Source organism: Dendropsophus ebraccatus, chromosome 3 (assembly GCF_027789765.1).
Source record: "Dendropsophus ebraccatus isolate aDenEbr1 chromosome 3, aDenEbr1.pat, whole genome shotgun sequence".
Lineage (NCBI taxonomy): Eukaryota > Metazoa > Chordata > Amphibia > Anura > Hylidae > Dendropsophus > Dendropsophus ebraccatus.
Genome location: NC_091456.1, coordinates 166,063,160 through 166,090,556, shown reverse-complemented (window position 1 = coordinate 166,090,556; position 27,397 = coordinate 166,063,160). Strand labels below are relative to the sequence as shown.

General features: G+C 44.7%; 1 protein-coding gene across 1 annotated transcript; it reads right to left on the bottom strand.

Moving 5' to 3' along the window:
* Positions 1–267: 267 nt before the first annotated feature.
* C3H5orf34 (chromosome 3 C5orf34 homolog) lies at positions 268–24,631 on the bottom strand. Its single transcript, XM_069964737.1, has 12 exons — positions 24,370–24,631; positions 17,207–17,296; positions 12,546–13,105; positions 11,922–12,017; positions 10,165–10,288; positions 9,588–9,679; positions 9,349–9,418; positions 5,325–5,495; positions 4,837–4,967; positions 3,773–3,877; positions 2,596–2,636; positions 268–854 (listed from the first exon to the last, which is right to left on the bottom strand). The coding sequence occupies exons 1-12, from the start codon at positions 24,559–24,561 to the stop codon at positions 676–678; spliced, it is 1,851 nt and encodes a 616-aa protein (XP_069820838.1). The 5' UTR covers positions 24,562–24,631; the 3' UTR covers positions 268–675.
* Positions 24,632–27,397: the final 2,766 nt, after the last annotated feature.

Sequence of the window (27,397 nt, the reverse complement as noted above, 5' to 3'; positions counted from 1 at the left end):
TTAACCTACGCAGACGACACAACACAGATACAATAACCTATGCAGCCACTACACAACACATATACATTAACCTATGCAGCCACTACACAACACAGATACAATAACCTATGCAGCCACTACACAACACAGATACAATAACCTATGCAGACGACACACACACTTTCTCGATCTGGAATCTGTAAAACGTCTTACATGTAAAGTGGACAGAATCACGTCAGGTCTCCAATACAGAAGCAACAGGAATGGATACATCACATTACCGTTTCTTTAATATAATTTACAGAATTTAGTATTACTTCATGATACAATAAGAAAATTATGCCACAAACGAGCTTCAAAAGTGTGAAAGACTTCTTGAAGGTTTCTCATCCACAGGCTCACTAGTAGCTATAGAGCACATCTCGTAATTCAGCGGAGCTTGATGTTCTATAAGGAAGATGTACGCAGTTATCCGGTTAGTCAGCGCACTACAAATCCCCGTCTTGGGGGAATAAAATGATGGTGACTTATCACCTTGTACTCAGAAAATCTCCATTTAATTAGCTCCGGCTCATGATTAGACTGCGGAATAAAATACATTGCCAGGGGGAATGGAAGGTGATTTATCCCCACGCCGCTGCCTCCGCTACATAGCGTAATGAATACGCTTCTCCGCAGGAGTCACATCTGCACTTATTACTTTCTAGAAGAAAGCAGCAAGTCAATATCCTGTATGGCTTTTGATGTCTTTTCCAGAATTGACTGTATATTCATTTCACCAATCCCGTCTTGCCAGTCATCAGCATTATTATCCGTCCGGCTGGGAAGTTTACTATCACTTCTGTGACTCTGTGAGCTGCTGTGCTCCAGAAGGACTGAACGGATGAATTAAGGATAGAATGGGAAAATAAAGATAGTGTAATGGCTACAAAGTAAGAAGAAGTACAATAAATGATATTCCTGATATAAACAGGGTTTATACTAGGTATATGCTTATGACAGGTGTGAATGCATTGTCTATGGATGGATGTGCCTAGTGCTCATTTGTTGGAGCATCTTGTCCCTTTGCTTTTAAAGGGGTAGTGCGGCGCTAAACAATTATTCACTAAATAACACATATTACAAAGTTATACAACTTTGTAATGTATGTTATGTTAGTAAATGGCCCCCTTCCCCGTGTTTCCCCCCACCCACGCCACCCCCGGAAGTGTAGTGCTCTATACTCACCTGATGCGTGTCGACCCCCGTCCGCCATCTTGCAGTGATATACACCAGTAATTTCCAGGCATCCAACACATGCATCATTTTTATCGATTATATGGCAGATACCTGGACCACTTGTACCTAACCACTAACTGCAGAACTACTAATTTCTACTACAAACTACTAACCATGATATCTGTTGTACCTATCCTGGACCTGACTAATGGGCTACAAGCAATATCAATACTAGCTCATATCAGGACCTGCTAATATGGTTATCATCATTCCTCCACCTATATGAACATGGCATCTGTCTAGAGATCTCCTTACTGAGGACAATATTGACAGCATCTTCACATTATTCCCTGATGAACCTATGCACACCGCATAGGGGAAATGCGTCGGAAGTGGAAACCTGTGAAGGATTTCAGTTATCTTGCATTGTAGAAATAAATATACTCACTTGAGCCACATCACCTCATACGTGACTCTCTGCCGTATACTTACCAGACGGAACCATTCTGATCACACATACATTACACATCTTCAGACAGTCTGCACCTTGACTCCACGACTGTCTAGTATAGGGCCAGATACCGCCTAGCTAAGGGACGCCTGACCCAGCGGTCCTCGATATACATTAGCTAGGGTATAACAGGGCTACCTCCCCGACAGTACCCTAGCCTATTATAATCTTTTTGTACTTCTACTGCACAAATTTGGACTAATTATATATATCACTTCATTGCACTTTATGCTTACATTAAAGTCGCTTTTTTGCATCAATTAGGTCTACCACAATAGTCATTTCTCCTGTTTTTTCTTACTAGTGTTCCAGGCAAGGCCATTTTGTATTACAGATCCTACCTTCTTTCATGAGAAACTGGTAGCTTCATGTAAGCCACAGATCAGCCTAAATCTTCCCCCCATTCACTTTTCTTTTTAAGAGGTTTTGAAGCAGTGGAATCATGTGATGTACTGTACTGCCCCAGACAATGTGCATATTCACTGCTACATAACCTATTTTTTTTTTTAAGAGAACACCATAGCACATCATTTGTGAATTAATGATTAGAGGGGTTGTCCCAGCTTAGAATAATGTCACATTTTTTTTTCTATAGACAGCACCACACTTGTCCATCTGGCACTACAGCAGCCATGTTTTGCTAGGAGACCAAGATAAGTCCGACTATGTCTGAGTTCTGTGCACAACACCTCTTAATAGGACTTGTCATCCTGGTATTGGTCTTGACAGGTACCCTTTAAGAATATTTGCTTTCTGTTTAACGTATATGTGCTACTATCTGCCTGATAGCTTGTAAATGTATTTGGTTATAGGGTACATTTCCCCACATACACATCATAGAGCAACATGAAAAATGGGTAAAAGGAAGCTGCAGCATTAAAGGATACAGTTAAACCTCTGAATCTTCTCGAGTTCACGTGCCACTGTCCTAGAGAGAGAGAACACAAATGTCAGATATGGATAAATCTAGGAACCATGGCGACGAGCTAATCAATCGCTCCAACAACGTAACAGTAACAAAACAAGGGCTCCGAATCCAGTTACAGAGACAGTTCAGCAAAAAAATGTTTTCTTCCAAATCAACTGGTGCCAGAGATTTGTATTTTATTTAATTTAAAAAAAATCTCAAGTCTTCCAGTACTTATTAGCTGCTGTATGTCTTGAAGGAAGTGGTATTCTTTCCAGCCTAGAGAGCAGGAGAGGTTTTCTATGGGGATTTGCACACTGCAGTTTTTGAGCCAAAGCCAGAAATGGATGTAGCAGGAAGCAGATGTATAAGTCTTTCCTTTTACATGGAGATTATCTGCTGAATCCGGTAACTTTCCCTCTCCCATTAAACCTAACATTCAGCATTTGGCTCTGAGTGCCTGGAAAAGTTGGATGCCGCCCTAGGGCTGCCAGACAATCATGGATACAGCTATGGCCAGTGGCTGTATCCATGTTTTCCAGGACTCCCTTGGGCTGAATCCAACTTCTCCAGACAATGGGAGTCAAACGCCAAGTGTTCGAGTTTGGAAGAACCAGAACATTCGGCAAGTTCAATCATCGCTACTTGAGAATACTGATCAGAGTCTATAACTACTATATGTATTCATACAATAGAAACTGATATGCAAAAAGGAAGCCAACAAGAAACCATAAATGTTATACATACCCCATCCATGGGGCTCATGTAACCACCAATATGTTGAAGGGGTTTGTCACCATCTCTTACCTATACGTTAAGGGGTAAGTGTCTGACCATTGGGATTCCCCCAATCTTAAGAACAGGACTCCTGAAGCTAAGCTCCTGTCTGAATGCAGTTGCAGTCTATAGGGTTCTAAAGATGAGTACATCCATAGCTATCTTTTGCAGGCCCTCGGACAATAAATAAAGTGGTGGTACTTCAACCCAGGGATGCATTAGCAGTCTCTGCACACCATACCACATATGCCTACCCACTGTGGGCTCTCTAAGCCATTGAGCATAACAGACCTCATGTTTAGCAATGCCCGAATCATGGGAGAGAGAAGGTGTGACACATGGATGAAAAAGTAGGAAACATTAAAAAACATCATACTCACCCTAATCCCTCCACCATCTCAGTTTCTGTAATAACAGGAGTCACCATTTCTCCCAGTGTCTTCTCATCCAGCCATCTGCACCAGGCCACTGCGGCTCTGATATAACTACAGGAAGAGAGGACACAACGATTACAGCATCAGGTATAGAGTATAAACTATAAAGGAGATCACAGAGCATAGATCTATACAGGAGACATTTAAAAGCGTCAGTCCTAGAGGTTCACTTTTAGCTTACCAGTCTAGGGATGGTCCGAACCCTCCGAGGTTCGGGTCCGTATGAACCCGAACGCTTGGCATCAGATTCCCGCTGTCTGTCCGCTCCATGGAGCGGGTGGATACAGCGGGAGGACCGCCTGGAAAACTGGGATACAGCCTATGGCTATGGCTCTCCCCCAGTTCTCCAGGCGGTCCTCCCGCTGGATCCGCCCACTGCACGGAGCGGGCAGACAACGGGAATCATTACCGAGAGTTCGGGTTCGTACAAAGCCAAACCGAACTCTGTTCGGACCATCCCTACTTACCACACTGAAGTATCTGCATTTATCATTTTATGGGGCATCCACACAGGAATCTTCACATCCATATGATGTCTAGGGTGTCATAAAAGACGATTCCCCTCTATTAGAGCAGAAAAACACCCAGTACATCAAAGGTTTTTTTTTGTAAAGGGGGAGAAAGACCAGTGAGTAAACAGCTGATCCTCAAAAACTCCCCATACACATAAAAGCTCAGATCAGATGGGATAGGCTGCTGACAAATGCCTCAGATACAGGGCTCTCTCTTGAGAATATATATATATATATATATATATATATATATATATATATAAATATATATATTTAGGAGTCCTGTTTGTGCGAGTCCTGCGATACACTCATCCCTTATCTTGTTTTGCAGCCCCTTTTATGGTCAAATGGCTCACCATAATGATGTTAGTGCAAAACATGGTGACAAGTGACTGCAACAGTGAATGGGAAAGGATTAACCCTCAATGTATATCTAAATACTTTACAATAAAACAAAAATCTCATATAAAGCCATGAATCAGCATAGGTCAGCCCCACCTTGCATACTCCCCAGGATCCTCCATTTCTACCAGTTTTGATGATCCATTTGGAAGCCGCAAAGAGCACCAACCGAGCTGATCAGGTCTGACAGAGCTGGGTGATTTTTGCAACACTGTACTGTCTGTACCCTAAGGGGAAAACACAAAAATGATTCAATAATTCAGGTTAATGTACATAATTGTTTACACACACATACATTATAAATATATATATATATATATATATATATATATATATATATATATATATATATACACACACACATACACACACACACACACGCACATATACACAAATCTCATGAACGATTTTGAGTAATTCAATACAAAGCCAAAATGATGTGCAAAATCGTATAGTAAAAATCCCTTTATCCAAGCATCTGACAATCCAGAAATTCTGATAGTCTGATAGTTTGTTACCAGGCAGCCATTCGGATGAAAGAAATATGTTAGATATGAAATTTACACAAGGACATTGCAGATTACCTCTTCATTTTTATTAAAGTTAGCGAAATTCCAAATCATGTAGAGAAGGACACCATCCAAGTAGCTTGCACACACCGTGTTGTTGGAATATACTGCAAATCTTCCCTGGTTTGGGATGAAAGATTGCTCGAGCAGCGCTGGAACGACCACTCTGGAGTCAGGCCCAGATCCCTAGAGTAAGAAATGAGCACAATAAGAGAATATATCAGAGACGTCTGCCTTTACATTCATTCATCACTGAGATGTATGTGAGGAGAATGTAGAGATCTGCAGAGGAGACTTACAGAGGACATGGAGCGCAGTGCACATCCCCTATACAGAAGACAGGTACAGCAGGTGTGACTCCTTATTCCTCTGCTACATCATACACAACAGACAGGTACAGTAGGTGTGACCCCTTATCCCTCCACTGCATTATACACAACAGACAGGTACAGTAGGTGTGACCTCTTATCCCTCCGCTACATTATACACAGACAGGTACAGTAGGTGTGACTCCTTATCCCTCCACTGCATTATACACAACAGACAGGTACAGTAGGTGTGACTCCTTATCCTTCCGCTACATTATACACAACAGACAGGTACAGTAGGTGTGACCCCTTATCGCTCCGCTACATTATACACAACAGACAGGTACAGTAGGTGTGACCCCTTATCACTCCGCTACATTATACACAACAGACAGGTACAGTAGGTGTGACTCCTTATCCCTCTGCTACATCATACACAACAGACAGGTACAGCAGGTGTGACCTCTTATCCTCCGCTACATTATACACAACAGACAGGTACAGTAGGTGTGACTCCTTATCCCTGTGCTACATCATACACAACAGACAGGTACAGTAGGTGTGACTCCTTATTCCTCCGCTACATTATACACAACAGACAGGTACAGTAGGTGTGACTCCTTATCCCTCCGCTACATTATACACAACAGACAGGTACAGTAGGTACAGTAACCCAGGCCTGCAAGGTGTTGTAAGCAGGAGTAAGGATGTTGCAGTACTGCTGTGGCACTTGTCATGGTGCTCGGAGTGGTAATAAGCCCTCCCTGGGATCCAGGTACCCCCTAGTACTCCCTTGTGCAGTGCGATAGTACAGAACTTAAACGCAGAAAGTCAGGAATAGTTGCAGAGCAGATAACTTTACTAGAACAGTCTCTTAAAGGCACAGTACAATCAATAACAAAGTTGTTCACAAGGTGCTGTTTTGCTTGAGAATTGTCAAGCTGTCAGCTGGTTTTCTTTAAAATGCTTGAAATCATTAACAGCAAGTAGACTGAGTTTTAGAGGTACTGTAGTTTAGACTGGTGACCTGGAAAGTCTCCTTGGAGGGTGACTTTAGTAAGACTTGACTTGTGATAAGGCAGACTACCTAGAGGGGACCTGTTCAGTATGCATGGTGCTCTGCTACAGGGGGTGACAATCTTGTCAGTTGTGTTTTCTTGAGAGAATACCCTCTCACGGTAAGAAGAAGCCAATGCTGGGATGAGTACATCGAGAGGCACATCCAGTAGCATGGGCCCCAGGAGGAAACTGAGAAAGCTAGCCATCAGTAGAATAAACCCAAAGTCCTGGCAGAAGGGCATGTCGGCGAGAAGCTCTTCTCCAACCACTGTCTGGCGATTAAAGATGGTTGCAGGGCTTGGAAAAATTTAGAAGATAACTCCCTTATTGTGGACAGGCCTGCATCCTCTGCCAGCAGGAAACTGGTAAGATCAGCATAGACTCTACTTCTTACTCACTAGCTAATCTCTGGTAGGCTGAGTACATGGCTCCCTCCACCCTAACGTATAGATTTCTTTGCCGTCCCTGATTGGCGGATAGAGGCCTAAAGGAACCTGTGACGGGACAGATAGGGAGACACTACGTCTGGGCTCTGATAGGTTTGGCAATCTAAAGAGAGACTTTTCAGGGCAACTTTTACTAAGGGCCCTATTCCACGGGACGACTATTGTTCAGATTATCGTTAAATCGTTCGGATCTAAGCGATAATCGTTCGGTTGAATAGCAGTGAACGATTGCATAACCTAGGGATGACCTGACAAACCATTTTTCTAGATGGCAGACACAATAATATGTGCCGAGTCACAAACACAGTTGACCCATGAACATCCAGGAGCACGTGCTTGCTGTCACTGAATAGCTTACTATAGAAACCACAGATAAATGCAGTTTACATCCTCCAGCCACAGATTTAACCCTTAGAAAGTTAATAAAGATGACAGAAGTGCCGCCCTTCATATACATACACTTAGCAGCAGTGGACACTGCATAAGTATAAAGCCTTATGCCTGCACCATATTGATCGGCTACAGTTCCTATTATTTTCTTCTCTATCACTAGAGAACACGTCACCGTCGTGTGCTGACAATTATGTCTATAAAAAGAACCACCAGCTCCGTCTGGTCTGAGAAGAGTCAGTAATCACCATAGTGTCTAAGATGCTTAACCCCTTAAGGACACAGCAATCTTTTTTAAATTCTTCTCTAGGAGCTTTTATTACCTTGATATATCTCTATGAGGGCTCGTTTTATTAGTTAGGTTTTTATCAATTCATTTTTTTTGTCACCAACGCATTTTAGAATTTTTTATTTTTTTTTGGATGGGGGAGAAGGGTACAGGAAACATATCGATAACTTTTCTTTTCAAAGTATTGTTGAGTGGAGTTGCTGAACTGTTCAGTCCAGTCATAGGCTGTATCCATGTTTTCCTGGCAGCTCAGTGTTTGGGTTTGGAGAACGCTGCCGAACCCGAACACTTCTGCTGCTGTTATTTAAAGAGGATGTACCATCAGGTACATCCTCTTTAATATGACCCACTGATCGAACTGCGCTGTGCCGTGGTCCGTTTTTTGAACCATGGCTCGGTTCCCGTGTACGGCGCCGTCCTATCCAATGGTACCGGGCTGGGGCTGAAGCACAGGAGGCGGGTTGGCCCGCCCCCAGTGGGAGGGAATTCCATCCCCTCTATGACACGGCTCCATTGATTCTAAAGGAAGCACTGGGGGCAGGACGGCCTGCCTCCTGTGCTTCAGCCTCGGCCTGGTACCCGAGGATAGAACAGCACTGTACACGGGAACCGGGCTTCCCCGTAACGGCGCCATTCTACCCGTGGGTCAGATTAAAGAGGATGTACCTGATGGTACATCCTCTTTAAAAGGTGCGATTTAAAAAAAAAAAAAGAAGAAGGCAGCGTAAGGACACAAAGCCACAGTTATATAATGACATGCTGGTGGCCTACTGTCCCAAAACGTAGTGACAAGTTCCCTTTAGGGGCAGCTTATTATACACGTCTGCTGGACTATACTAACTGATAGTATTAGCCTTGCTGAAAATGTTCCTAGGTCTTGATTCTCCTGTTATACAATTGTTATGCCACCCCCTGGTGTCCTTTTGTGTCTTTACTAGTGTGTCCACCTACTGCCATTGGTCACACATGCTCAATAAGCCTCATCAACCCAGATCATATTAATTGGTAGCAGCATAGCAAGCATATGACACTAATATATAGCCATTGTACTAAAGTGGAAAATGTACTGTAAGTGGCTGAAGAATTAGATACCATTATGTACAGATAAATGCTAAAACCCATTTGCAAGTGTCTACTAAATGAAAATTTATTAGTAAAGTTATTCAGTGGGAAGCTCCTGTGGGTATATAGTGTAGTTGGAGGAAGACAGAGTTGGCTTATTCCCAACTAGAGTATACAACAGGAAAAGGAAGTCAAATAAAGGATGTACACTATACAGGAAGAGGGGTGACCATCAGTCACAAATTTTACTTGAGTTGTAAATAATACGGGTTCATCTGCTAGAAGTACATAGAAGATCCTGCACATCTACGCAGACAGTTCATATCCTGGGGTTTTGCAAAACAAATACGACCATCTGAGGACATTTCCATAAGCATCAGGCTGGGAATACATTTACAAAGAGGCCTTTCCTATGCCATGCTTTTGCATAGTGGCAGGAGGACTGCTCATTCAAATAGATATGGAAATGACACTTAATAACTTACCATCTTCCAGCAACAGGTGTGAGTGAGAGTCTGTATGGAGAGCTTGTGTCTACAGCAACACTCCAGCAACCTGGGGAAACAAGGAAATAACTAATGATAAGAGATGAAGGGAACAGCATTGAATGTTTCTCCTATATAATGGGTGTAGATGCTGTCATGGCTTGCTATGTGTATGTATATTTTCTGCATGTGGTTCACCCTCAGTCATATAGCTTCATAAGCAGAGCAGGAATACAAACCTTCTAGCCTGGGCAATGATGGAGCGCACAGAATACAGAGCTCGAGGCTTGTCTGGAGGCAGATCTCTAGTAGTATACAGCCGGTCTTTCATCTAGTATGATGCACATAACAGGTGAGAACGTGTTAATGAATAAACCAAGGTAGGACTTACAAAAAGACATTTCAGAGCACACCTAAGGCTGCATTCACACATTCCGTGTTTCGCACAGGACACGGACGTGGAATGCCTGTAACAGACTTCTCCTCCTGCCCGGCTAGCATCTGTGATAAGATGCTGGGAGCTGGGAAACTGTACAGATATGGGCGGCACTGTAATGAATCAGCCGCCCGGCGGGAGGAGAAGTCCGTTACAGGCATTCTATGTCAGTGTTCCGTGCGGAACATGGAACGCGTGAATGCAGCCTTACGCTACAGCTGTCAGTGCACATAAAAGCCTCTTTATCTACCTGTTTTTTATTTTTTATTTTAAATTTTATTTTATTTTCCATAAAAAAGCAATACAAATAGTTCTCCTCGCAGGGAGTAGTTACCTACTAATCCAAAATACTATGAATCCCTCCCACCCCATCTACCTACCTGTTTAGAATCTTCTTTTATGAAGTAATGGTTGAAGTATTTTCCCATACAGTCACCCTCAGAAATAAAAACTGAGCCATCGCCTGGGTGGATTTCTACCAAGTTGGTTCCATCCAAAATGAATCTGGTAGAAAGGAGATGAGCCAAAATTGTGGATAAAGCAGAAAAGTACACGGCATCTACACTGTGACATGTGCGGGTAACACATCGAGGCACAAGGACATTCTTGTAATGCGGGGGTAGGGAAACTCGGCTCCCCAGCTGTTGCAAGACTACAACTCCCATCATGCCTGGACAGCCAAAGCTTATCCATGTGCGATGGTATGCTGCTGTGAGGCGCAGCGGTTAGTTGGTTTTCCCTGCCGAGTCAGCAGGTACGGTGGTGTGGTAGCTGAGTGGGTCTAGGGTCACTTATCACAGTAGCCTGGAGTGGTGTTGGACCGACCCCGGACAGTTGGCGCTTCACCAGCACCCCCAACAAAAGAAGAAAGATTAACCCAAGTGTAGAGGTGTGTGTAGGTGCACAAGGAGTAAGCCAGAGTCCGGTGTGTTGGCAAAAATAAGATACTTCACTTTGGATCAACAGAGTGCAAACCAAGAACAGTACATGTGGTAACAGTACAGTACAGCAGTAAAAATCTTGCAGAAGGCTTAGGTGCTGGTAGTTGAGGCAGATAACTGGTGCTTTTAGTGGAAAGGTGCTTTGCAGTAGAGAGAGAGAGGAGAGGAGTTGCCACAGGGGTCCTGCCCAAGGTAGTAGTGTGCTCTGTCAGAACAGTTGAGGTGAATAGAAGAAGTGAAAGAATACTCATAGTCATGGATGACTTTTAGTCTTTGACCGCCTTATGCCCCCTAGTTGCGAGCTACCCGTCCTAGGTGGGTAGTACAAGCCCCAGGCTTTTGTTATTTGGGCAAAGCAGACTCCTGAGCTTTCCCAGTTGTCCTGCACTGCGCAGTGGGATACGTAGACGTTCTGTAGCTTTGTCCCACTGGGGTCAGTTCCTATAGAGGTAGCTTCCCTGCACGGTTTACAGAGGTTCCTGGTGTGGACAAGGTGTTCCCTGTTTGGCTTCTCTCCCTTTTTAAAAATTAGCACTGCATAGTTGTTTTAGGGCTCACAAGAAGAACGTTGTGGCTGAGCTGATCCTCACATACTGAGAAGTAGCCTAGAACTAACTACTTCCTCTCACCAAGAACTCCTCCTACAGGGGCTAACTACACCCTTCTGTGAGTGGTCGGGGCTTTGTCTATGTGTGGAGAGAGGATAGGATAGAATCAGAGAGTACCTGTACCTGTGAATGGATAATACACAACATGTGACATACGATATAGTTAACCCTTTTGTATCTTCAGCTGGCTGTTTACATACACAACATAAGTAGAAAATACAAGTAGTGACACCTAGTGGGGAAAACACAATAGTACAGTTGCACCATCTCCCACTTTTAAACCTGAGTTACTTACTCAGTTGCAATAGAACAGCACCCTGTGCTGGGACACTACACATGCATGATGTGAGTTGTAGTTTTGCAACAGTTGGAGAGCCAAGGTTCCCTACCCCTGTTGTAATGGTTCCATTCACCTTAATGGGCTTGCAGAAATACATGTGCCTGATGCAGAATGCTCTCCAATCAGATGAATGGAAGTGATTTTCAGACATTAGTGAAGCTCCAGTGTCTGGGACAGTGTTGGGACACCTTTCCACCAGCGACATTATAGTCATAGATATTGTGAAAGAAGAAAAAAGTATGTGCCACCTGTAGAGGACATCATTGTAGATCACCACCTTCAAAGGCAATGGATTTACTGCCAGCAGGTTTTCTTCTTCCAAAGAGAATTTGCAGAAATTCAATCTATAATAAGAGAGACTGCGGTCAGGAGTAGGAATGGCTGTTTTCCAACCTCTTTTGAACATTTACCTGTATATAGCAGACAATATACATTAGATAAATGTTACCAAAATGTTCTGATTTTGGTGGGACCAGAAAACTAATCTAATCTGATCTAAATCTAATGCGTATGGGGGCTCCCCCTGTCGGCAGATGTCGAGGGAGAGAAGGGTAAGGTGCTATGAATTTCAATGGCGTGATGCATTTGTCCTTGGGAAGATAAGCCGCCATCAGAGAAGTCTGGCAGCAAGTTTTTTACCTCTCACGTGTATGCTCTGTCGAGCCAAGAATGTATGTGTATTTAGGGTGTGGAAAGATGGTTTTTCGTCAACTGCTATATTTTGTACATAGCCGACTTTAAACATCCTATATCATACAGGGGGTGGAAAATTGGCCTAGGGGTCATGACAAGGGGTGTTCCTGTTATTTTTTTGCTATGTGGCCGCTCTCTATTAGAACAGGTCTTTGAGGACATGGTGATCTGACACGTACCCATGCATGTGTGCAGCAGAACAGGTTAGCGGTAAAGCTGAAGGTAAAACAGACGCTGTTCTTCTCTCCTGGATGTAAGAGTCAGTCATTTTCTTCTCTGCGTCTGCAGATCGCTGTATGTCACCTTGTCGGACAGACTCTCTGTGGAGGTGAAGAGCAAAGCCCATAGGATAATGAAATGGCCGTGGACAGTCAGCCACTGAAAAGCGCTGCACCAGCCATGTATACTGCAAGGCGTGCTTGGTCAGACATGACAGAGCTTCCTCCGGAAGAACGCAGGATGAATATTTTGTCTTGTTAAAGCTTCTTGTGGTTTTAGCCTTTGCCGTTTCGGCATCAGCATTGAGTTTATTGTAGGTTGTAGTTCCTGGAGTGCAAGGGGAACAGCTGAGCTGACATAAAAACCTTACAGTGACCTCTTTCTGTAGAGCAGTCATGTATAAATGAGCATGTCCATCCACTGAGGACACCTTCACAGTGCCATTCTCCAGACGTGTCACACAGGTAGTATCATCCTCCAGAGTGGGCCATGTAACCTCCGAGATCTCAGTCAGAAGAGTCTGTAGCAACGGCAAAGTTAAAAATTCACTAGATGGATACACACACCTTCCATTATTCATGCTGCACATGGCTCTTGGATTTATGTAAAGGGGTACTCCAGAGATTTGTTTTTTGCTAATACATTGCTTTATTAAAGTTATACAGTGGTACCTTGGTTTAAGAGTAACTTGGTTTAAGAGCATTTTGGTTTAAGAGCTCACAGTTTTTCAAAATTGTGACTTGGTTTAAGAGCATTGCTTTGGTTTAAGAGCTCCCTGTACTGGGTGGGAGCGCGAGTGGAGGAGGGGCATGGTCTGCATAGCGGGGTCTACAGCCCTGTACTCTGACCCAGGAAGTCTCCCTCACCTTCCAAATCATAGCAGATCCACTTCAGGCTGGGGCTTACATCAGGGGACAGGACTGTGGGGTAATCTCTCCATAGCTGTAACCCCTCTCTCCCCAGACAGAGAGTGCTGCATGTATGTGCCCACATCTGCCCTGCTTATTCCTTCATGCTCCCTGCAGTCCTTGTGTTTCCCATCCTCTTCATTACTGTACAGTAATTTATAATATCACATATTCTGCTGTTTCTGAATGTTTGTTTAATCTGTTTAACTTGTTATCTATATAATAAAAATCAAAGTCTGTACATGTATATACAGGGCCCCCTACTCAATCTATACAGTACATGTATATACAGGACCCCCTACTCCATCTATACAGTACATGTATATACAGGGCCCCCTACTCCATCTATACAGTACATGTATATACAGGACCCCCTACTCCATCTATACAGTATATGTATATACAGGACCCCCTACTCCATCTATAAAGTACATGTATATACAGGACCCCCTACTCCATCTATACAGTACATGTATACAGGACCCCCTACTCCATCTATACAGTACATGTATACAGGACCCCCTACTCCATCTATACAGTACATGTATACAGGACCTCCTACTCCATCTATACAGTACATGTATACAGGACCTCCTACTCCATCTATACAGTACATATATATACAGGGCCCCCTACTCCATCTATACAGTACATGTATATACAGGGCACTACAGGTATACCAAACTGTGAATGGATAACACTGCCACACCAGACCTGACCAATACCACCATACTGTGACTGGATAACACTGCCATACCAGACCTGACCAATACCGCCAAACTGTGACTGGATAACACCATCATATCAGACCTGACCAATACCGCCATACTGTGACTGGATAACACCACTATACCAGACCTGACCAATACCACCATACCATGACTGGATAACACCGCCACACCAGACCTGACCAATACCACCATACTATGACTGGAAAAAACTGCTATACCAGACCTGACCAATACCGCCATACTGTAACTGGATAACACTGTCATACTAGACCTGACCAATACCGCCATACTATGACTGGATAACATTGCCATACCAGACCTGACCAATACTGCCATACTGTGACTGGATAACACTGCCATACCACACCTGACCAATACCGCCATACTGTGACTGGATAACACCACTATACCAGACCTGACCAATACCGCCACATTGTGACTGGAGAACACCGCCACACCAGACCTGACCAATACCGCCATACTGTGACTCGATAACACCGCCATACCAGACATGACCAATACCCACACACTGTGACTAAATAGCACTGCCATACCAGACCTGACCAATACTGCCGTACTGTGACTGGATAACACCGCTATACCAGACCTGACCAATACCGCCATACCCCCCTCGAAAAGACACCAGATTTTCTGGCAAGTCTCAATGGGAGGGTACTGCCCCTCTGCAAGGTTCTACCCTACGCACCAGACCATGGGTGCCTAATGGTAAATACGACAATGCAGGTATACAGGACACTACAGGTATACAGGACCCCAAAACTATACACTACAGGTGCACGGGACCTCCACCAACTATATACTACAGGTATACAGGACCCCAAACTTTACACTACAGGTATACAGGACCCCAAAACTATACCCTACAGGTATACAGTACCTCCACCAACTATATACTACAGGTATACAGGACCCAAAACTATACACTACAGGTATACAGGACCCCAAAACTATACCCTACAGGTATACAGGAACTCCACCAACTATATACTACAGGTATACAGCACCTTCACCAACTCTATACTACAGGTATACAGGACCCCAAAGCTATATACTACAGGTATACAGGAACTCCACCAACTATATACTACAGGTATATAGGACCCCAAACTATACACTACAGGTATACAGGACCTCCACCAACTCTATACTACAGTTATACAGGACCTTCAAACTATGCACTACAGGTATACAGGACCCCCGAACTATATACTACAGGTATACAAGACCTCCACCAATTATACACTACAGGTATCCAGGACCCTCAAACTATAAACTACAGGTATACAAGACCTCCACCAACTATACATTACAGGTATACAGCACCAACTATATACTACAGGTATACAGGACCTCCGAACTATACAGTACAGGTATACAGGACCTTCACCAACTGTACACTGCAGGTATACAGGACCTCCCTCAACTATACACTACAGGTATACAGACCCCCCCCCAACTACACACTACAGGTATGCAGGACCCCCCTCAACTATACACTATAGGTATACAGCCCCCCCAACTATGCACTACAGATATGCGAGACCCCTAAAAACTATACATTGTGGGTATACAGAACCCCTCCAACTATGCACTACAGGTATACACTAATTCCACTAATTAACTTAGATGAAACAATACCTTTAGCTTGGCCTCCTGGGCACCTTAGAACAAATCTAATTACCACACTGACACTTTAAACCCGGGCAGCGCCGGGTACATTTTCTAGTACAGAATAATAAATCATTTTTGGGGTGTGGAACCAATTGTCTGCATATCAGTGATTTCTTATGGGAAAATTTGCTTCGGTTTAACAGTGGATTTGGATTACAAGCACGGTCCCGGAACGAATTATGCTTGTAATCCAAGGCACCACTGTATTAATTTGTAATCTAACTTTATTAAAATAAATGTATAGGGTTTTTTTATTTAATTTTTTTTCACTTCCTTTAAGTGTCTTTGTGCTGTCAGCAATGTTTGTCTGCCTCACAGGGGTATATGAAGCAGGGTCCTATTCTTAAAGGGAACCTGTCACCCCGGGCAGCCCCCACGAACCCACCCCACCCCTGTAGAGGGCCCCGCATATCTACCCGCTCCTGCGTGTCCTGCCGCACAGCAATGGCTGCAGCTCATCTGCGGGATCAATATGCAAAGTAGCTGAGATGAGTCCAATGGAGCAGTGATTTCCTGTGGCCATCAGACTCACCTCTGCTCATTTGCATATTAAGTACGCAGATGAGCCACAGCCATAACTCTGTGGCAGGACAAGCAGGAGCGGGTAGGAATGCGGGGCCCTGTGCAGGGGTGGGGTGGGTTCGGTCAAGCTGCCCAGGGTGAAAGGGTTCCCTCTAAAGGCCTAAATGACTGCTGTGTGTAGCGGCCTCTACACAGCAAGCAGTGATTGCTAGAACCGTTTGCTCTGTTTGTAGTTCTAGCACAGTGAGCGGTTGTAGAGCCTGTAGAGAGGCTTCCACATTGTGCTATGCAGATGAGCAGCTTTCTCCCAGATACTGTTTTTAAGGGTGGTGGTGTTAATGCAAGTAAGCTTTTTTTTTTTTTTTTTTAATCTAATTTTGGCTAATCAGTCTATGTAACTCCTTCACTTAGCCAGTTATCCTGCTTCATCTGACATAGATCTGACAGCAGCCTACTTTGGTTGTGCTGCACTCTCTGATCTTCCTCTCCCTTCTCTTAGTGGAGGGTAGGATATTGTGCAGATGAGAGTGTGGAGAGAGGGGTTGGCACCTAGGTTTTTTGGGAGGGCAGATCACACAGGCCGTAGAGAGTGAGGAAAGTACACACAAGGCAATGAGCAGGAAAGATGAGGCTGATCACATAGGATGTGTATCCGTATAGAGAGAAAGCAAACTGTGCAGGGGAACGTCACACATTCCTCAGCATCAGTCAAGGGAGAATCCTTCTGTATTCCAACATGTCTTGTAGTGTTACTATTGTAATACATACCATGATCTCCTCTGAAGGGATGAGGCTTGCAGGTAAAAATGGACGGCTGGAAAATGTGTTACGGAAGCTCAGAGCCTGAAGAACTTGTTCCTAAAGATAAAGCAGAAAATTAATTTGTGGTAAATTCACAATAAAGTTCCTCTTAGGGGCCATGGCCCCAGGCTTTGTCAACCAATAACCCCAAGCTGGTACCAATCTGAGATTGGCTGTTGTTGAGAGCGTGCATTGGTGTGTGACATGGGACCCTAAAAGGATAAGTGTCCAACCTTAGGGGAATCCAACCACTCAGTCCCACCCTATCGTGAGAACAGGACTCCCCAAGCCCCTCGTCTAAATGGAGCAGCAGTGCGCATACTGGACCACTGCTCTATTCATTGTCACAGCTGTCAAACTTGCGGCCCTCAAGCTGTTGCAAAACTACAATTCCCATCATGCCTGGACATGCGACAAACAGTCGCCATGGAGCTATGAGTACACCAGGTTTACCATATAGCCCCTATATGACACCATATTATGGAATACTCATGGGGAAACTACCACCAGGGATGCACTGACCATTGGGCAGTTCTCACAAATGCCAGATGGGCCTGTACCCTCTATAGGCCACTCTTCTCCTCACATCCAGTAAATCAACTATTGTTCTTCCATTTTGTGCAAATCATGGCAAAAACTACACAGAGTTCTAAGCAGCTAAATGTTGTGATGATGTTAAAGCGTAACTGTCATGTTTTTTTTTATTGCAGAAATCAGTAGTATAAGCGATTTTAAGAAACTCTGTAATAGGTTTCATCAGCCAAAAAAAACTCCTTCTGTACTCAAGAAGCAATCTCCCAGCCTCCCCCCCCCCTGACTTCTTATCTGTGCATTATCAGGCAAACACGTCTTCATTACAGAGAAGCCAGTGAAGACGGGCTCTGCTCTCTCCATTGTAAGCCTATGAAGGGGGGAGGGGCTGAGGGAGATGAGGGAGCAGGAAGAGGTGACATGAAGGTCAGCTGTTTGTAGACTCTGGGCACCTAAACCGCAGGATTCAGGTGTCAGAAAGGTCAGTGCTTATCTATGAACTTACTGAGAGAAGATTGCAGGGTGTTGTGCTGGGCAGAAATCCTCCGTGCTCAGTCACTCCTAACAGCCCCTCCCCTCTCCATAGCCACATAATGGAGACAGAAATCCTGCTTCATTTGATGTGAGGGGGGAGGCTGGGAGATTGCTTTTTCAGTACAGAAGGAAACTCTTTTAGTATATAAAACCTATTACAGAGTTTCTTAAAATCGCTTGTTCTGTTGATATTTAGGGTGCCTTCACACCTACCGTATCACAGCAGAAAATCCGCTGCGGATCCGCAGCAGATTTAACTGAATGAATGAACACAGCATTAAATACACACTGTCAAATCCGCTGCGGATCCGCAGCAGATCCGCAGCAGATTTAACTGAATGAACACAGCATTAAATTTACACTGTCAAATCCGCTGCGGATCCGCAGCAGATTTGTAAGTGCGGATTTGATGCTGTGTTCATTCATTTAGTTAAATCTGCTGCGGATCCGCAGCGGATTTTCTGCTGCGATACGGTAGGTGTGAAGGCACCCTTAATGTTTTCAAAAAAATTACCCTGAAATGACAGTTACGCTTTAAAGGTTCTTGAGATGAGCAGAGACAGGCCCCCTGTGTAATCCTTTGTTCTCTACTGGTAACTAATCTCCCTCTTCCCCCCTCCCCTCTCCATAGGTTACACAGGGCTCAACTGATGTAAAAGAGATTTCCTGATAATGAGCAGTGAATGAGAGAGAGGAGGGGGGGGGACCTGAGGAAAGTCTTTTTGAATGCAGATAATGGCATATTTGACAAATAAACCTAATTACAAAGTTTCTTAAAGGGGTAGTGCGGCGCTAAGAAATTATTCACAAAATAACACACATTACAAAGTTATACAACTTTGTAATGTATGTTATGTATGTGAATGGCCCCCTTCCCGTGTACCACCACCCCCGCGGACCCGGAAGTGTAGTGCATTATACATACCTGATCCGTCAAAGACATCATCTTCGGGAGGCCGGCTCCCCTCTGCAGCATCATAACTTTGCTCAGCCGCGATTGGCTGAGCATAACTGTGGTCAGCCAATCGCAGCTGAGCATAGTTATGACGCGGCAGAGGGGGGGGGCGGCATCAGGGACGGCAGGAGCAGGTCGGCCGGCCTCCCGAAGATGATGTCTTTGACGGATCAGGTATGTATAATGCCCTACACTTCCGGGTCCACGGGCGGGGGTCGGGGAACACAGGGAAGGGGGCCATTCACATACATAACATACATTACAAAGTTGTATAACTTTGTAATGTGTGTAATTTTGTGAATAATTTCTTAGCGCCGCACTACCTCTTTAAAATCGCCTGTACTATTGAGTTCTGCAAAAAAAAAAAAAAAAAAAAGTGTCAGTGACACTTTAAGCCTTGCAGGAGAAAGATGGGGAGGTAATGAAGAGTCTGTAAGGAAGCTTTGCTAAAGGGAGAGAGGATCACGGAGACAAGTTGGGCTGCTTAGCAGGGGTCTAAAAAAAAGAGGCCCACAGAGAGTCTATGAGAGAGCAAAGAACCATAATCAGGAAACGGGGACCTTGGAGTCTAATGTCTACATTCTAGCCTTCATTCAATGTCAACATTCTAAACCTAAACTGTAAGTCAACATTCTATGACCGTAGTCTAAGTCAGAATGTTGGTTTAGAAAGTTGTTCTTCTCCTCTTCTTATAATGTAAATCCTACACCTGAGGTTTTTTCAGATTTGCCCAGATAGTACCCTTTGTCGCTCTCTGCCATTACTTCCCTTGCCTTATCTTTTTTCTCTTTTAGCCTCCGACTTGCAATGACATGATCTCCTGGTCTGCCTCTCTACGCCGCCAGCAGCCCCCCCTTAGGCCTTATCAAGTATATACCTTCAGTTTATGAATGTTTCTGGGTAGCGGCACTGTAATTGCTTAACCAACCCATTTTCTATGTGACTGATGGACTCATTTGCGTGTAAAGTTTCTTTTTCTGTTTGATTTGTTATTCGCTGCTATGTTCAGGCAGCTCACTGCGCACAATTTAGCATCGCCTTGATGCACTTTTTTACTCTATATACCTGTGAAACACCATTATGTGCATTCACTTCTGTTTTCCTTTTTCCTTGATGTACACACAACTGTACTATTGTAAAAATTCAGAAAAATTCTCAATAAAAACTATTGAAAGAGAAAGTTGCCATACAATGTTGTCACAGAATGGGGACCTAGATTGTAGGTTTACAACATTCTAAGTCAGAATGTAGACATGTAACATTCTAAGCCTACATTCTAATGTTACTATGTGGGCCAGTTGGCCTTGACTACCCCCATAATACTGCATCATACCAGGTTAAAGGAGAAGTCCGGTGAAAATTTTTATTGAAGTATTGTATTGCCCCCCCAAAAGTTATACAAATCACCAATATACACTTATTACGGGGAATGCTTATAAAGTGCTTTTTTCCCTGTACTTACTACTACATCAAGGCTTCACTTCCTGGATAACATAGTAATGTCACTTCCTGGATAACATGGTGATGTCACGACCCGACTCCCAGAGCTGTGCGGGCTGTGGCTGCTGGAGAGGATGATGGCAGAGGGACACTGAGGGATACAGGGCACTGGAGGGATACTGAGCACCCCTCTGCCATCATCCTCTCCAGCAGCCACAGCCCGCACAGCTCTGGGAGTCGGGTCGTGACATCACCATGTTATCCAGGAAGCAACGTCACCATGTTATCCTGGAAGCGACATCACCATGTTATCCAGGAAGTGACATCGCCATGTTATCCAGGAAGTGACATCGCCATGTTATCCAGGAAGTGACATCGCCATGTTATCCAGGAAGTGACATCGCCATGTTATCCAGGAAGTGAAGCCTTGATGCAGTAGTTAGTGCAGGGAAAAAGCATTTTATGTGCATTTCCCGTAAGAGGTGTATATTGGGGATTTGTATAACTTTTGGGGGGGCAGTACAATACTTTAATAAAAATTTTCTCCTTTAAAGTGACTGTACCACCAAGCCCAGGGTGAAGGCGGCCGACCCACCCTTAGGGTATATTCACACGAACGGGCTCGCAGCGAGATTCTCGCTGCGAGCCCGGCAGGTCCTGGCAGTTCCCATACACTACATACTTGCTGCGGTCTAAACGACCGCAGCGAGTATGTAATTCTGCCGCCCTTAACCCCTTCTGCTCCCGCCCGGCTCCCCCGCTGTAAGCATACATTACCTGTCCTTGCTGCACGGGTCCGGCGTCCTGCTCTCCCGTCCGGCCAATTAGTGTGTTGCCCAGCTGCAGCCACTGATTGGCCGGGCGGGAGAGCAGGACGCCACACCCGTGCAGCAAGGACAGGTAAAGTATGCTTACAGCGGGGGAGCCGGGCGGGAGCAGAAGGGGTTAAAGGCGGCAGAATTACATACTCGCTGCGGTCGTTTAGACCGCAGCAAGTATGTAGTGTATGGGAACTGCCAGGACCTGCCGGGCTCACAGCGAGAATCTTGCTGCGAGCCCGTACGTGTGAATATACCCTTAGTAGGAGGAAACCCTAGCCCCTCTATGATAGGGTTCCATTGATTGTAATGGAGTCACATCATGGAGGGGCTGGGGTTTCTTCCCACTAAGGGTGGGTGGGCCGCCTTCAGCCTGGGCCTGGTGGTACAGTCACTTTAAGGATATGAGTATAAACTGGAAAGGGGTCGGCACTCCGATCTCAGGTGGTGCCAGGGTAGGAAATCGGACATCAAAAAGGAAAATCCCGGCACTCGCCAAATTCTGCAAAGTGATTTATTGGTGCATGTACAGACAGGCGGATAAAGGACGCGTTTCGGCGTGAAGCCTTTCTCAACAAGCCTAACAAAAGCTAAACGTATCACAAATTTATACATATGATAGGCGCTCAAGTATGGCGTCACTACAGCTGAAAACAATGAAGTAACTCCAACGTCATCAGAGTAAGTCCGGACCGAAGATCAGCTGAGCAGCCACGTGTCCCACGAATTTGTAAACATAGAAGTCAGCTGATCGCTGTAGTAGAGTAGAGTGTCATCAGATCAGCTGCGTAGACACGTGTCCCAAAGATTGTAAACAGCGAAGTCAGCTGATCGCTGTATAAGCTAGTGAAGTGATGCTGTATAAGCTAAACAGAAGTAAAGAAATGGACGGGAAATGTAGCTCAGCGGTCGATCCGTAATATACTAGGTAAATACATCATATAAATATAAATATAAATATAAATATAAATAGTGTGAACAGTGTGTGAACTATATCCTATACATAAAAGCTAAAAACAGTCAGACAAAATACAGATTAAATATACAACATACAAAATAATACAGATAATCAGTGAAAACATAGTTAGTAATCTTGTATCACATAAATAGCTTACATTAACCCTCTACTGTCTCGTTATTTTCATTACTTTCCAAGAGACCTATCTAGAAAAGAGAACATAGGAATTAGCTAGAGGATACAAAAGTGATTACAACTACAAGAACAAATAAATAAATACATAAATACATAAATAGATGACTCCATACAGCCTAAGTGAATGTAGTTAGATCATAATCTCTGTTGAGACCCATAGGCTCCAGGGTTTGGAGCGTGTGGATCCAAAACGCTTCTCTGCGCTGCAATAGTTTCTTAATATTGCCACCCCGTCTTGGTATCTGTACTTTTTCGATGACTTGGTAACGTAGCTGGGCAATATTATGATGTGCCTCTTTGAAATGATGAGGTATCGGTAAGAGCCAGTTACCGCATCTGATAGTAGATCTACTATCAGATGCGGTAACTGGCTCTTACCGATACCTCATCATTTCAAAGAGGCACATCATAATATTGCCCAGCTACGTTACCAAGTCATCGAAAAAGTACAGATACCAAGACGGGGTGGCAATATTAAGAAACTATTGCAGCGCAGAGAAGCGTTTTGGATCCACACGCTCCAAACCCTGGAGCCTATGGGTCTCAACAGAGATTATGATCTAACTACATTCACTGAGGCTGTATGGAGTCATCTATTTATGTATTTATGTATTTATTTATTTGTTCTTATAGTTGTAATCACTTTTGTATCCTCTAGCTAATTCCTATGTTCTCTTTTCTAGATAGGTCTCTTGGAAAGTAATGAAAATAACGAGACAGTAGAGGGTTAATGTAAGCTATTTATGTGATACAAGATTACTAACTATGTTTTCACTGATTATCTGTATTATTTTGTATGTTGTATATTTAATCTGTATTTTGTCTGACTGTTTTTAGCTTTTATGTATAGGATATAGTTCACACACTGTTCACACTATTTATATTTATATTTATATTTATATTTATATGATGTATTTACCTAGTATATTACGGATCGACCGCTGAGCTACATTTCCCGTCCATTTCTTTACTTCTGTTTAGCTTATACAGCATCACTTCACTAGCTTATACAGCGATCAGCTGACTTCGCTGTTTACAATCTTTGGGACACGTGTCTACGCAGCTGATCTGATGACACTCTACTCTACTACAGCGATCAGCTGACTTCTATGTTTACAAATTCGTGGGACACGTGGCTGCTCAGCTGATCTTCGGTCCGGACTTACTCTGATGACGTTGGAGTTACTTCATTGTTTTCAGCTGTAGTGACGCCATACTTGAGCGCCTATCATATGTATAAATTTGTGATACGTTTAGCTTTTGTTAGGCTTGTTGAGAAAGGCTTCACGCCGAAACGCGTCCTTTATCCGCCTGTCTGTACATGCACCAATAAATCACTTTGCAGAATTTGGCGAGTGCCGGGATTTTCCTTTTTGATGACTTTAAGGATATGAGACATCTCTCCCTCATAGAAGTGCTGGCCATTGACGCCACCACTATACACAATGGAAGAGATCTTAAAAACGGCTAAAAGAAAAGCTATGTTTGGTGCCAGTAGCAACCAGAGTTCAGCTTTCTATTTTAACAATCTAATGTAAGAAATTCTGATTAGTTGCTATGGGCAACAGAGGTAGTTTTACTTTCAGTTTTGTGTCTCCCAATGTTGTCTTCAAACAACTTTATTTATAACATGACATAGATACACTGTCAGTCACTGTACATAATATACATGGGGCTATCGGGAAGCTGGGGGCCTCACCCTGCAGCCGCTGGTCACAAACTCCGTCCTGTGACGCCCCCTCTCCGGCTTCTGTACCGGGTGCCCTCCTGTCCGGGGCCGCTCATACATGAACTCAGTGCCGCATGGAGACAGACAGAGCCTCGCTCCATCGCGGTACCGGACCTCCACCGCATCATCCGTGTACAGGAGCAGAGCGCAGGGAGCCGACATCCTGCGTCACCGCTGTCATCAGTCACACCGCGCAGTTCAAACGACCCGGCCACATCGAGCCCCGCCCAGCTACTCGCCCATTGGTCACAGTGCAACCAACCTAGCTTTTAGCTCTATTGATTGGATAAGGACGTCGTTGCCATGGTTTGTTTACGCCGCGGCTCAGCAGGACGGTTATGACAAATCACCTGACCTTCCATAGTCCTTAACTGCGCATGCGTTGAAGGATTGTAGTGTGAACAGGGCTCTAGACTAGAGTACCAGTGCAGTAGTACATCCATAGTACAGTGGAAGGGGCTGCGGACACTTTGTGTCTCTTATAGAGATGAGCATACTTTTATACTCCGGCTTGTCTGAACCTGAACGTCCGGCCTTCGATTACCAGTGGCTGCAGAAGTTGGATGCCGCCCTAGGGAGTCCTGGAAAACCTGGATATGGCTTACGACTGTATCTACATCTTCCAGGACTCCCTCTGCAGTCACCAGTATTTGAAGGCCGAACGTTCAGGTTCAGAGAACATTGCTGAACCTGAACAGTATGACAGCTCCGCTCATCACTTCTTTCTCTTTCTATGCAGCTCCTTTAGCCTAAACTTTTAATTTATTCATTCTAAAAATAAAAATAAATTCTGTCTTGTGATCACTGAGGGACCAGATTACACACTGCCTATAAAAGTCTGTGGAGAGAGGGGAGAAGAGGAGCCATTTGAGAAGAATTTCCCAGAAAATAACTTAAAGGGGAACTCCGGATAAGAAAAATTTGTTTTCTATTAAAAGTACATTAAAAGTTATATAAATGTGTGTATACAATGTATTACTGTATCTGTACGGTTCTGTCATACTGGTAGCTGATAGAAATCCAGGAAGTGAAGAAAAATGGCCTCTGTGCTAATTCACATTGTCTCCTGCTGCCACTGCTCTCCCACCTGAGGAGGCAAATCTTCCATGTCTCACATTGTGTGTGTTTGCTGAGCACAGGCTGATGATACAGACAGGGGGCAGGGCGTGATCTCACAGGAGGCTTGGCTGGATTCCCCAATCCTCTGAGTGATTCACCATCTCTGACCGGCCAGAAGCAGGTTCGGCACTAATTTTACTGATTGAGATGGGTGGGGGACTGTATGTATGGTATATGTAAGGTATGTGGTCTTGCCTTCCTCCTCGGCACTAATCCTGGCAAATCTTTGGCCAGGAGCACTGCCCCGCCGCCATAGCCCACCCCCTCCACTGATAATCAATGGAGCAGTCCGGCCGGATGAGGCTGTGGGGCTGAGGCAGTGCTCCTAACAGCGCTTCTGAAGATTTGCTGACTAACAGCACGGGACCAGCGCCGAGGAGAGAGGTAAGACACATACCTTCCTCCTCAGCGTCCCGGGCGCTATAGAGGGATATCAGAAGATTAGGTTCATCTGACCTGCTTATAGTTCCCCTTTAACACTGGAATCACACATGGGAGTTTTTGTGCCAAAACCAGAAGTGGATTCAAATGGACTTGTACTTCTCTTCTCTGTTGGATCCTCCGCTGGTTTAGGCACAAAAACTGCCTTGTGTGAGTCCAGCCTCAGGTTATGTGCACACTGAGGAGAAGGTGGGGAATTAAAGAGGAATCCGCTCTTGTTTCAGCTTGAAATTCCTCCGTAAAAAATAAACAGGGCAATGTCTCATTGTGTTCAATGGGATTTCCACTCTGTTGTTCACACATTTTTGGGTTTTGTCTTAAACCACATTTTAATGTCCCCCTCTATAAATTCTATATGGGGATAGAGGTCAGGGGATTTGGCTGGTCTCTCCACAATCCCAGTCCTGTTTGTAACCAAGAGGGTCTTCACGTACTGGTGTGTTTCGGGTCACTGGGGTGTTTGAACATCCACTTCAAGGACATTTCTTGTTAGGCACAGAGCAACACAATCCACTCAGGCATTTTGATATTTTCACACTGACCCATAATGCCTCGTACGTGATAAACAGACCAACACCATGACATGAAAAACCTCCCCATATAATTTTTGCAGCACTGCTCTTTACTGCCTTCACAGTGTACTGTGACTTAGATCACGCATTGTCTTACATACTGTCTGCAGCTACTAGAACAATTTTGCCTTCATCAGTCCACAATACATTGCAGCATTTCACTTTGCGCTGGTAGTCCGTGTGTTGCTTGGAAAATCTTAACCTATTCAGTAAAAAGTAGTTTTTGTCACCACATATAGTAAGCAATTTTCCAGAATAAGTAAAATAATAAAAAAACACTTACCATTGCTGTGGCAGGACGATAAACTATATAAAATGACGAAAGGTGGAGTAAAAGTAGTATCCAGAAGGGCCCCCACAATAGGAATGTCTCTATCCCCTTCACTCTATGTTAAAGACAAGCCAAGAGCACAAACTTGGCTAGAAGTGAAGGAGTCTTATAAGTGCGGGCAGGGCCGCCGATAAGGCAGTACAACTGGTACTGCCGTATGGGGCCCGGACCCTAAGAGACATGGGGGGGGGCCCGCCGGCCGCTGCCCCCCGTCCGCTACGCTAGGGGGGCCCGCACGGCCCCCCTTGCCACCTGTTTTTGATGGGGGGGGAGCACCGGCCCACGGGTGCCTAGTCCGCGCCGGGAGGGGGGGGGGGTGACGGAGCGGCCGGGAGAAGGATGGGCAGACAGGCTGGTTCCCTCCCCCCATGCAGCGCCGAGGTCCGGGGTGCGGGGCAGGTGTTGAGCTTCCGGTACACACAGTGACAGAGGCCGGAAGCTCCCAGCTGCAGCCCCGCGGTCCCGGATCTTGTCTCCTGCTCGGCGGCGCTCACGTGATGTGACGTCATCGCCGAGCAGGAGAGAAGATCTGGGA

Coding starts and splice junctions, on each gene's coding strand:
- C3H5orf34 (XM_069964737.1), bottom strand. CDS start 24,561: ATGTCGGCTCCCTGCGCTCTGCTCCTGTACACGGATGATGCGGTGGAG. Junction 5,496..9,348: donor ACACCTGTTGCTGGAAGATG/GTAAGTTATTAA, acceptor TTCTTACTCTAG/GGATCTGGGCCTGACTCCAG. Junction 3,878..4,836: donor GATCCTGGGGAGTATGCAAG/GTGGGGCTGACC, acceptor CTCTTCCTGTAG/TTATATCAGAGCCGCAGTGG.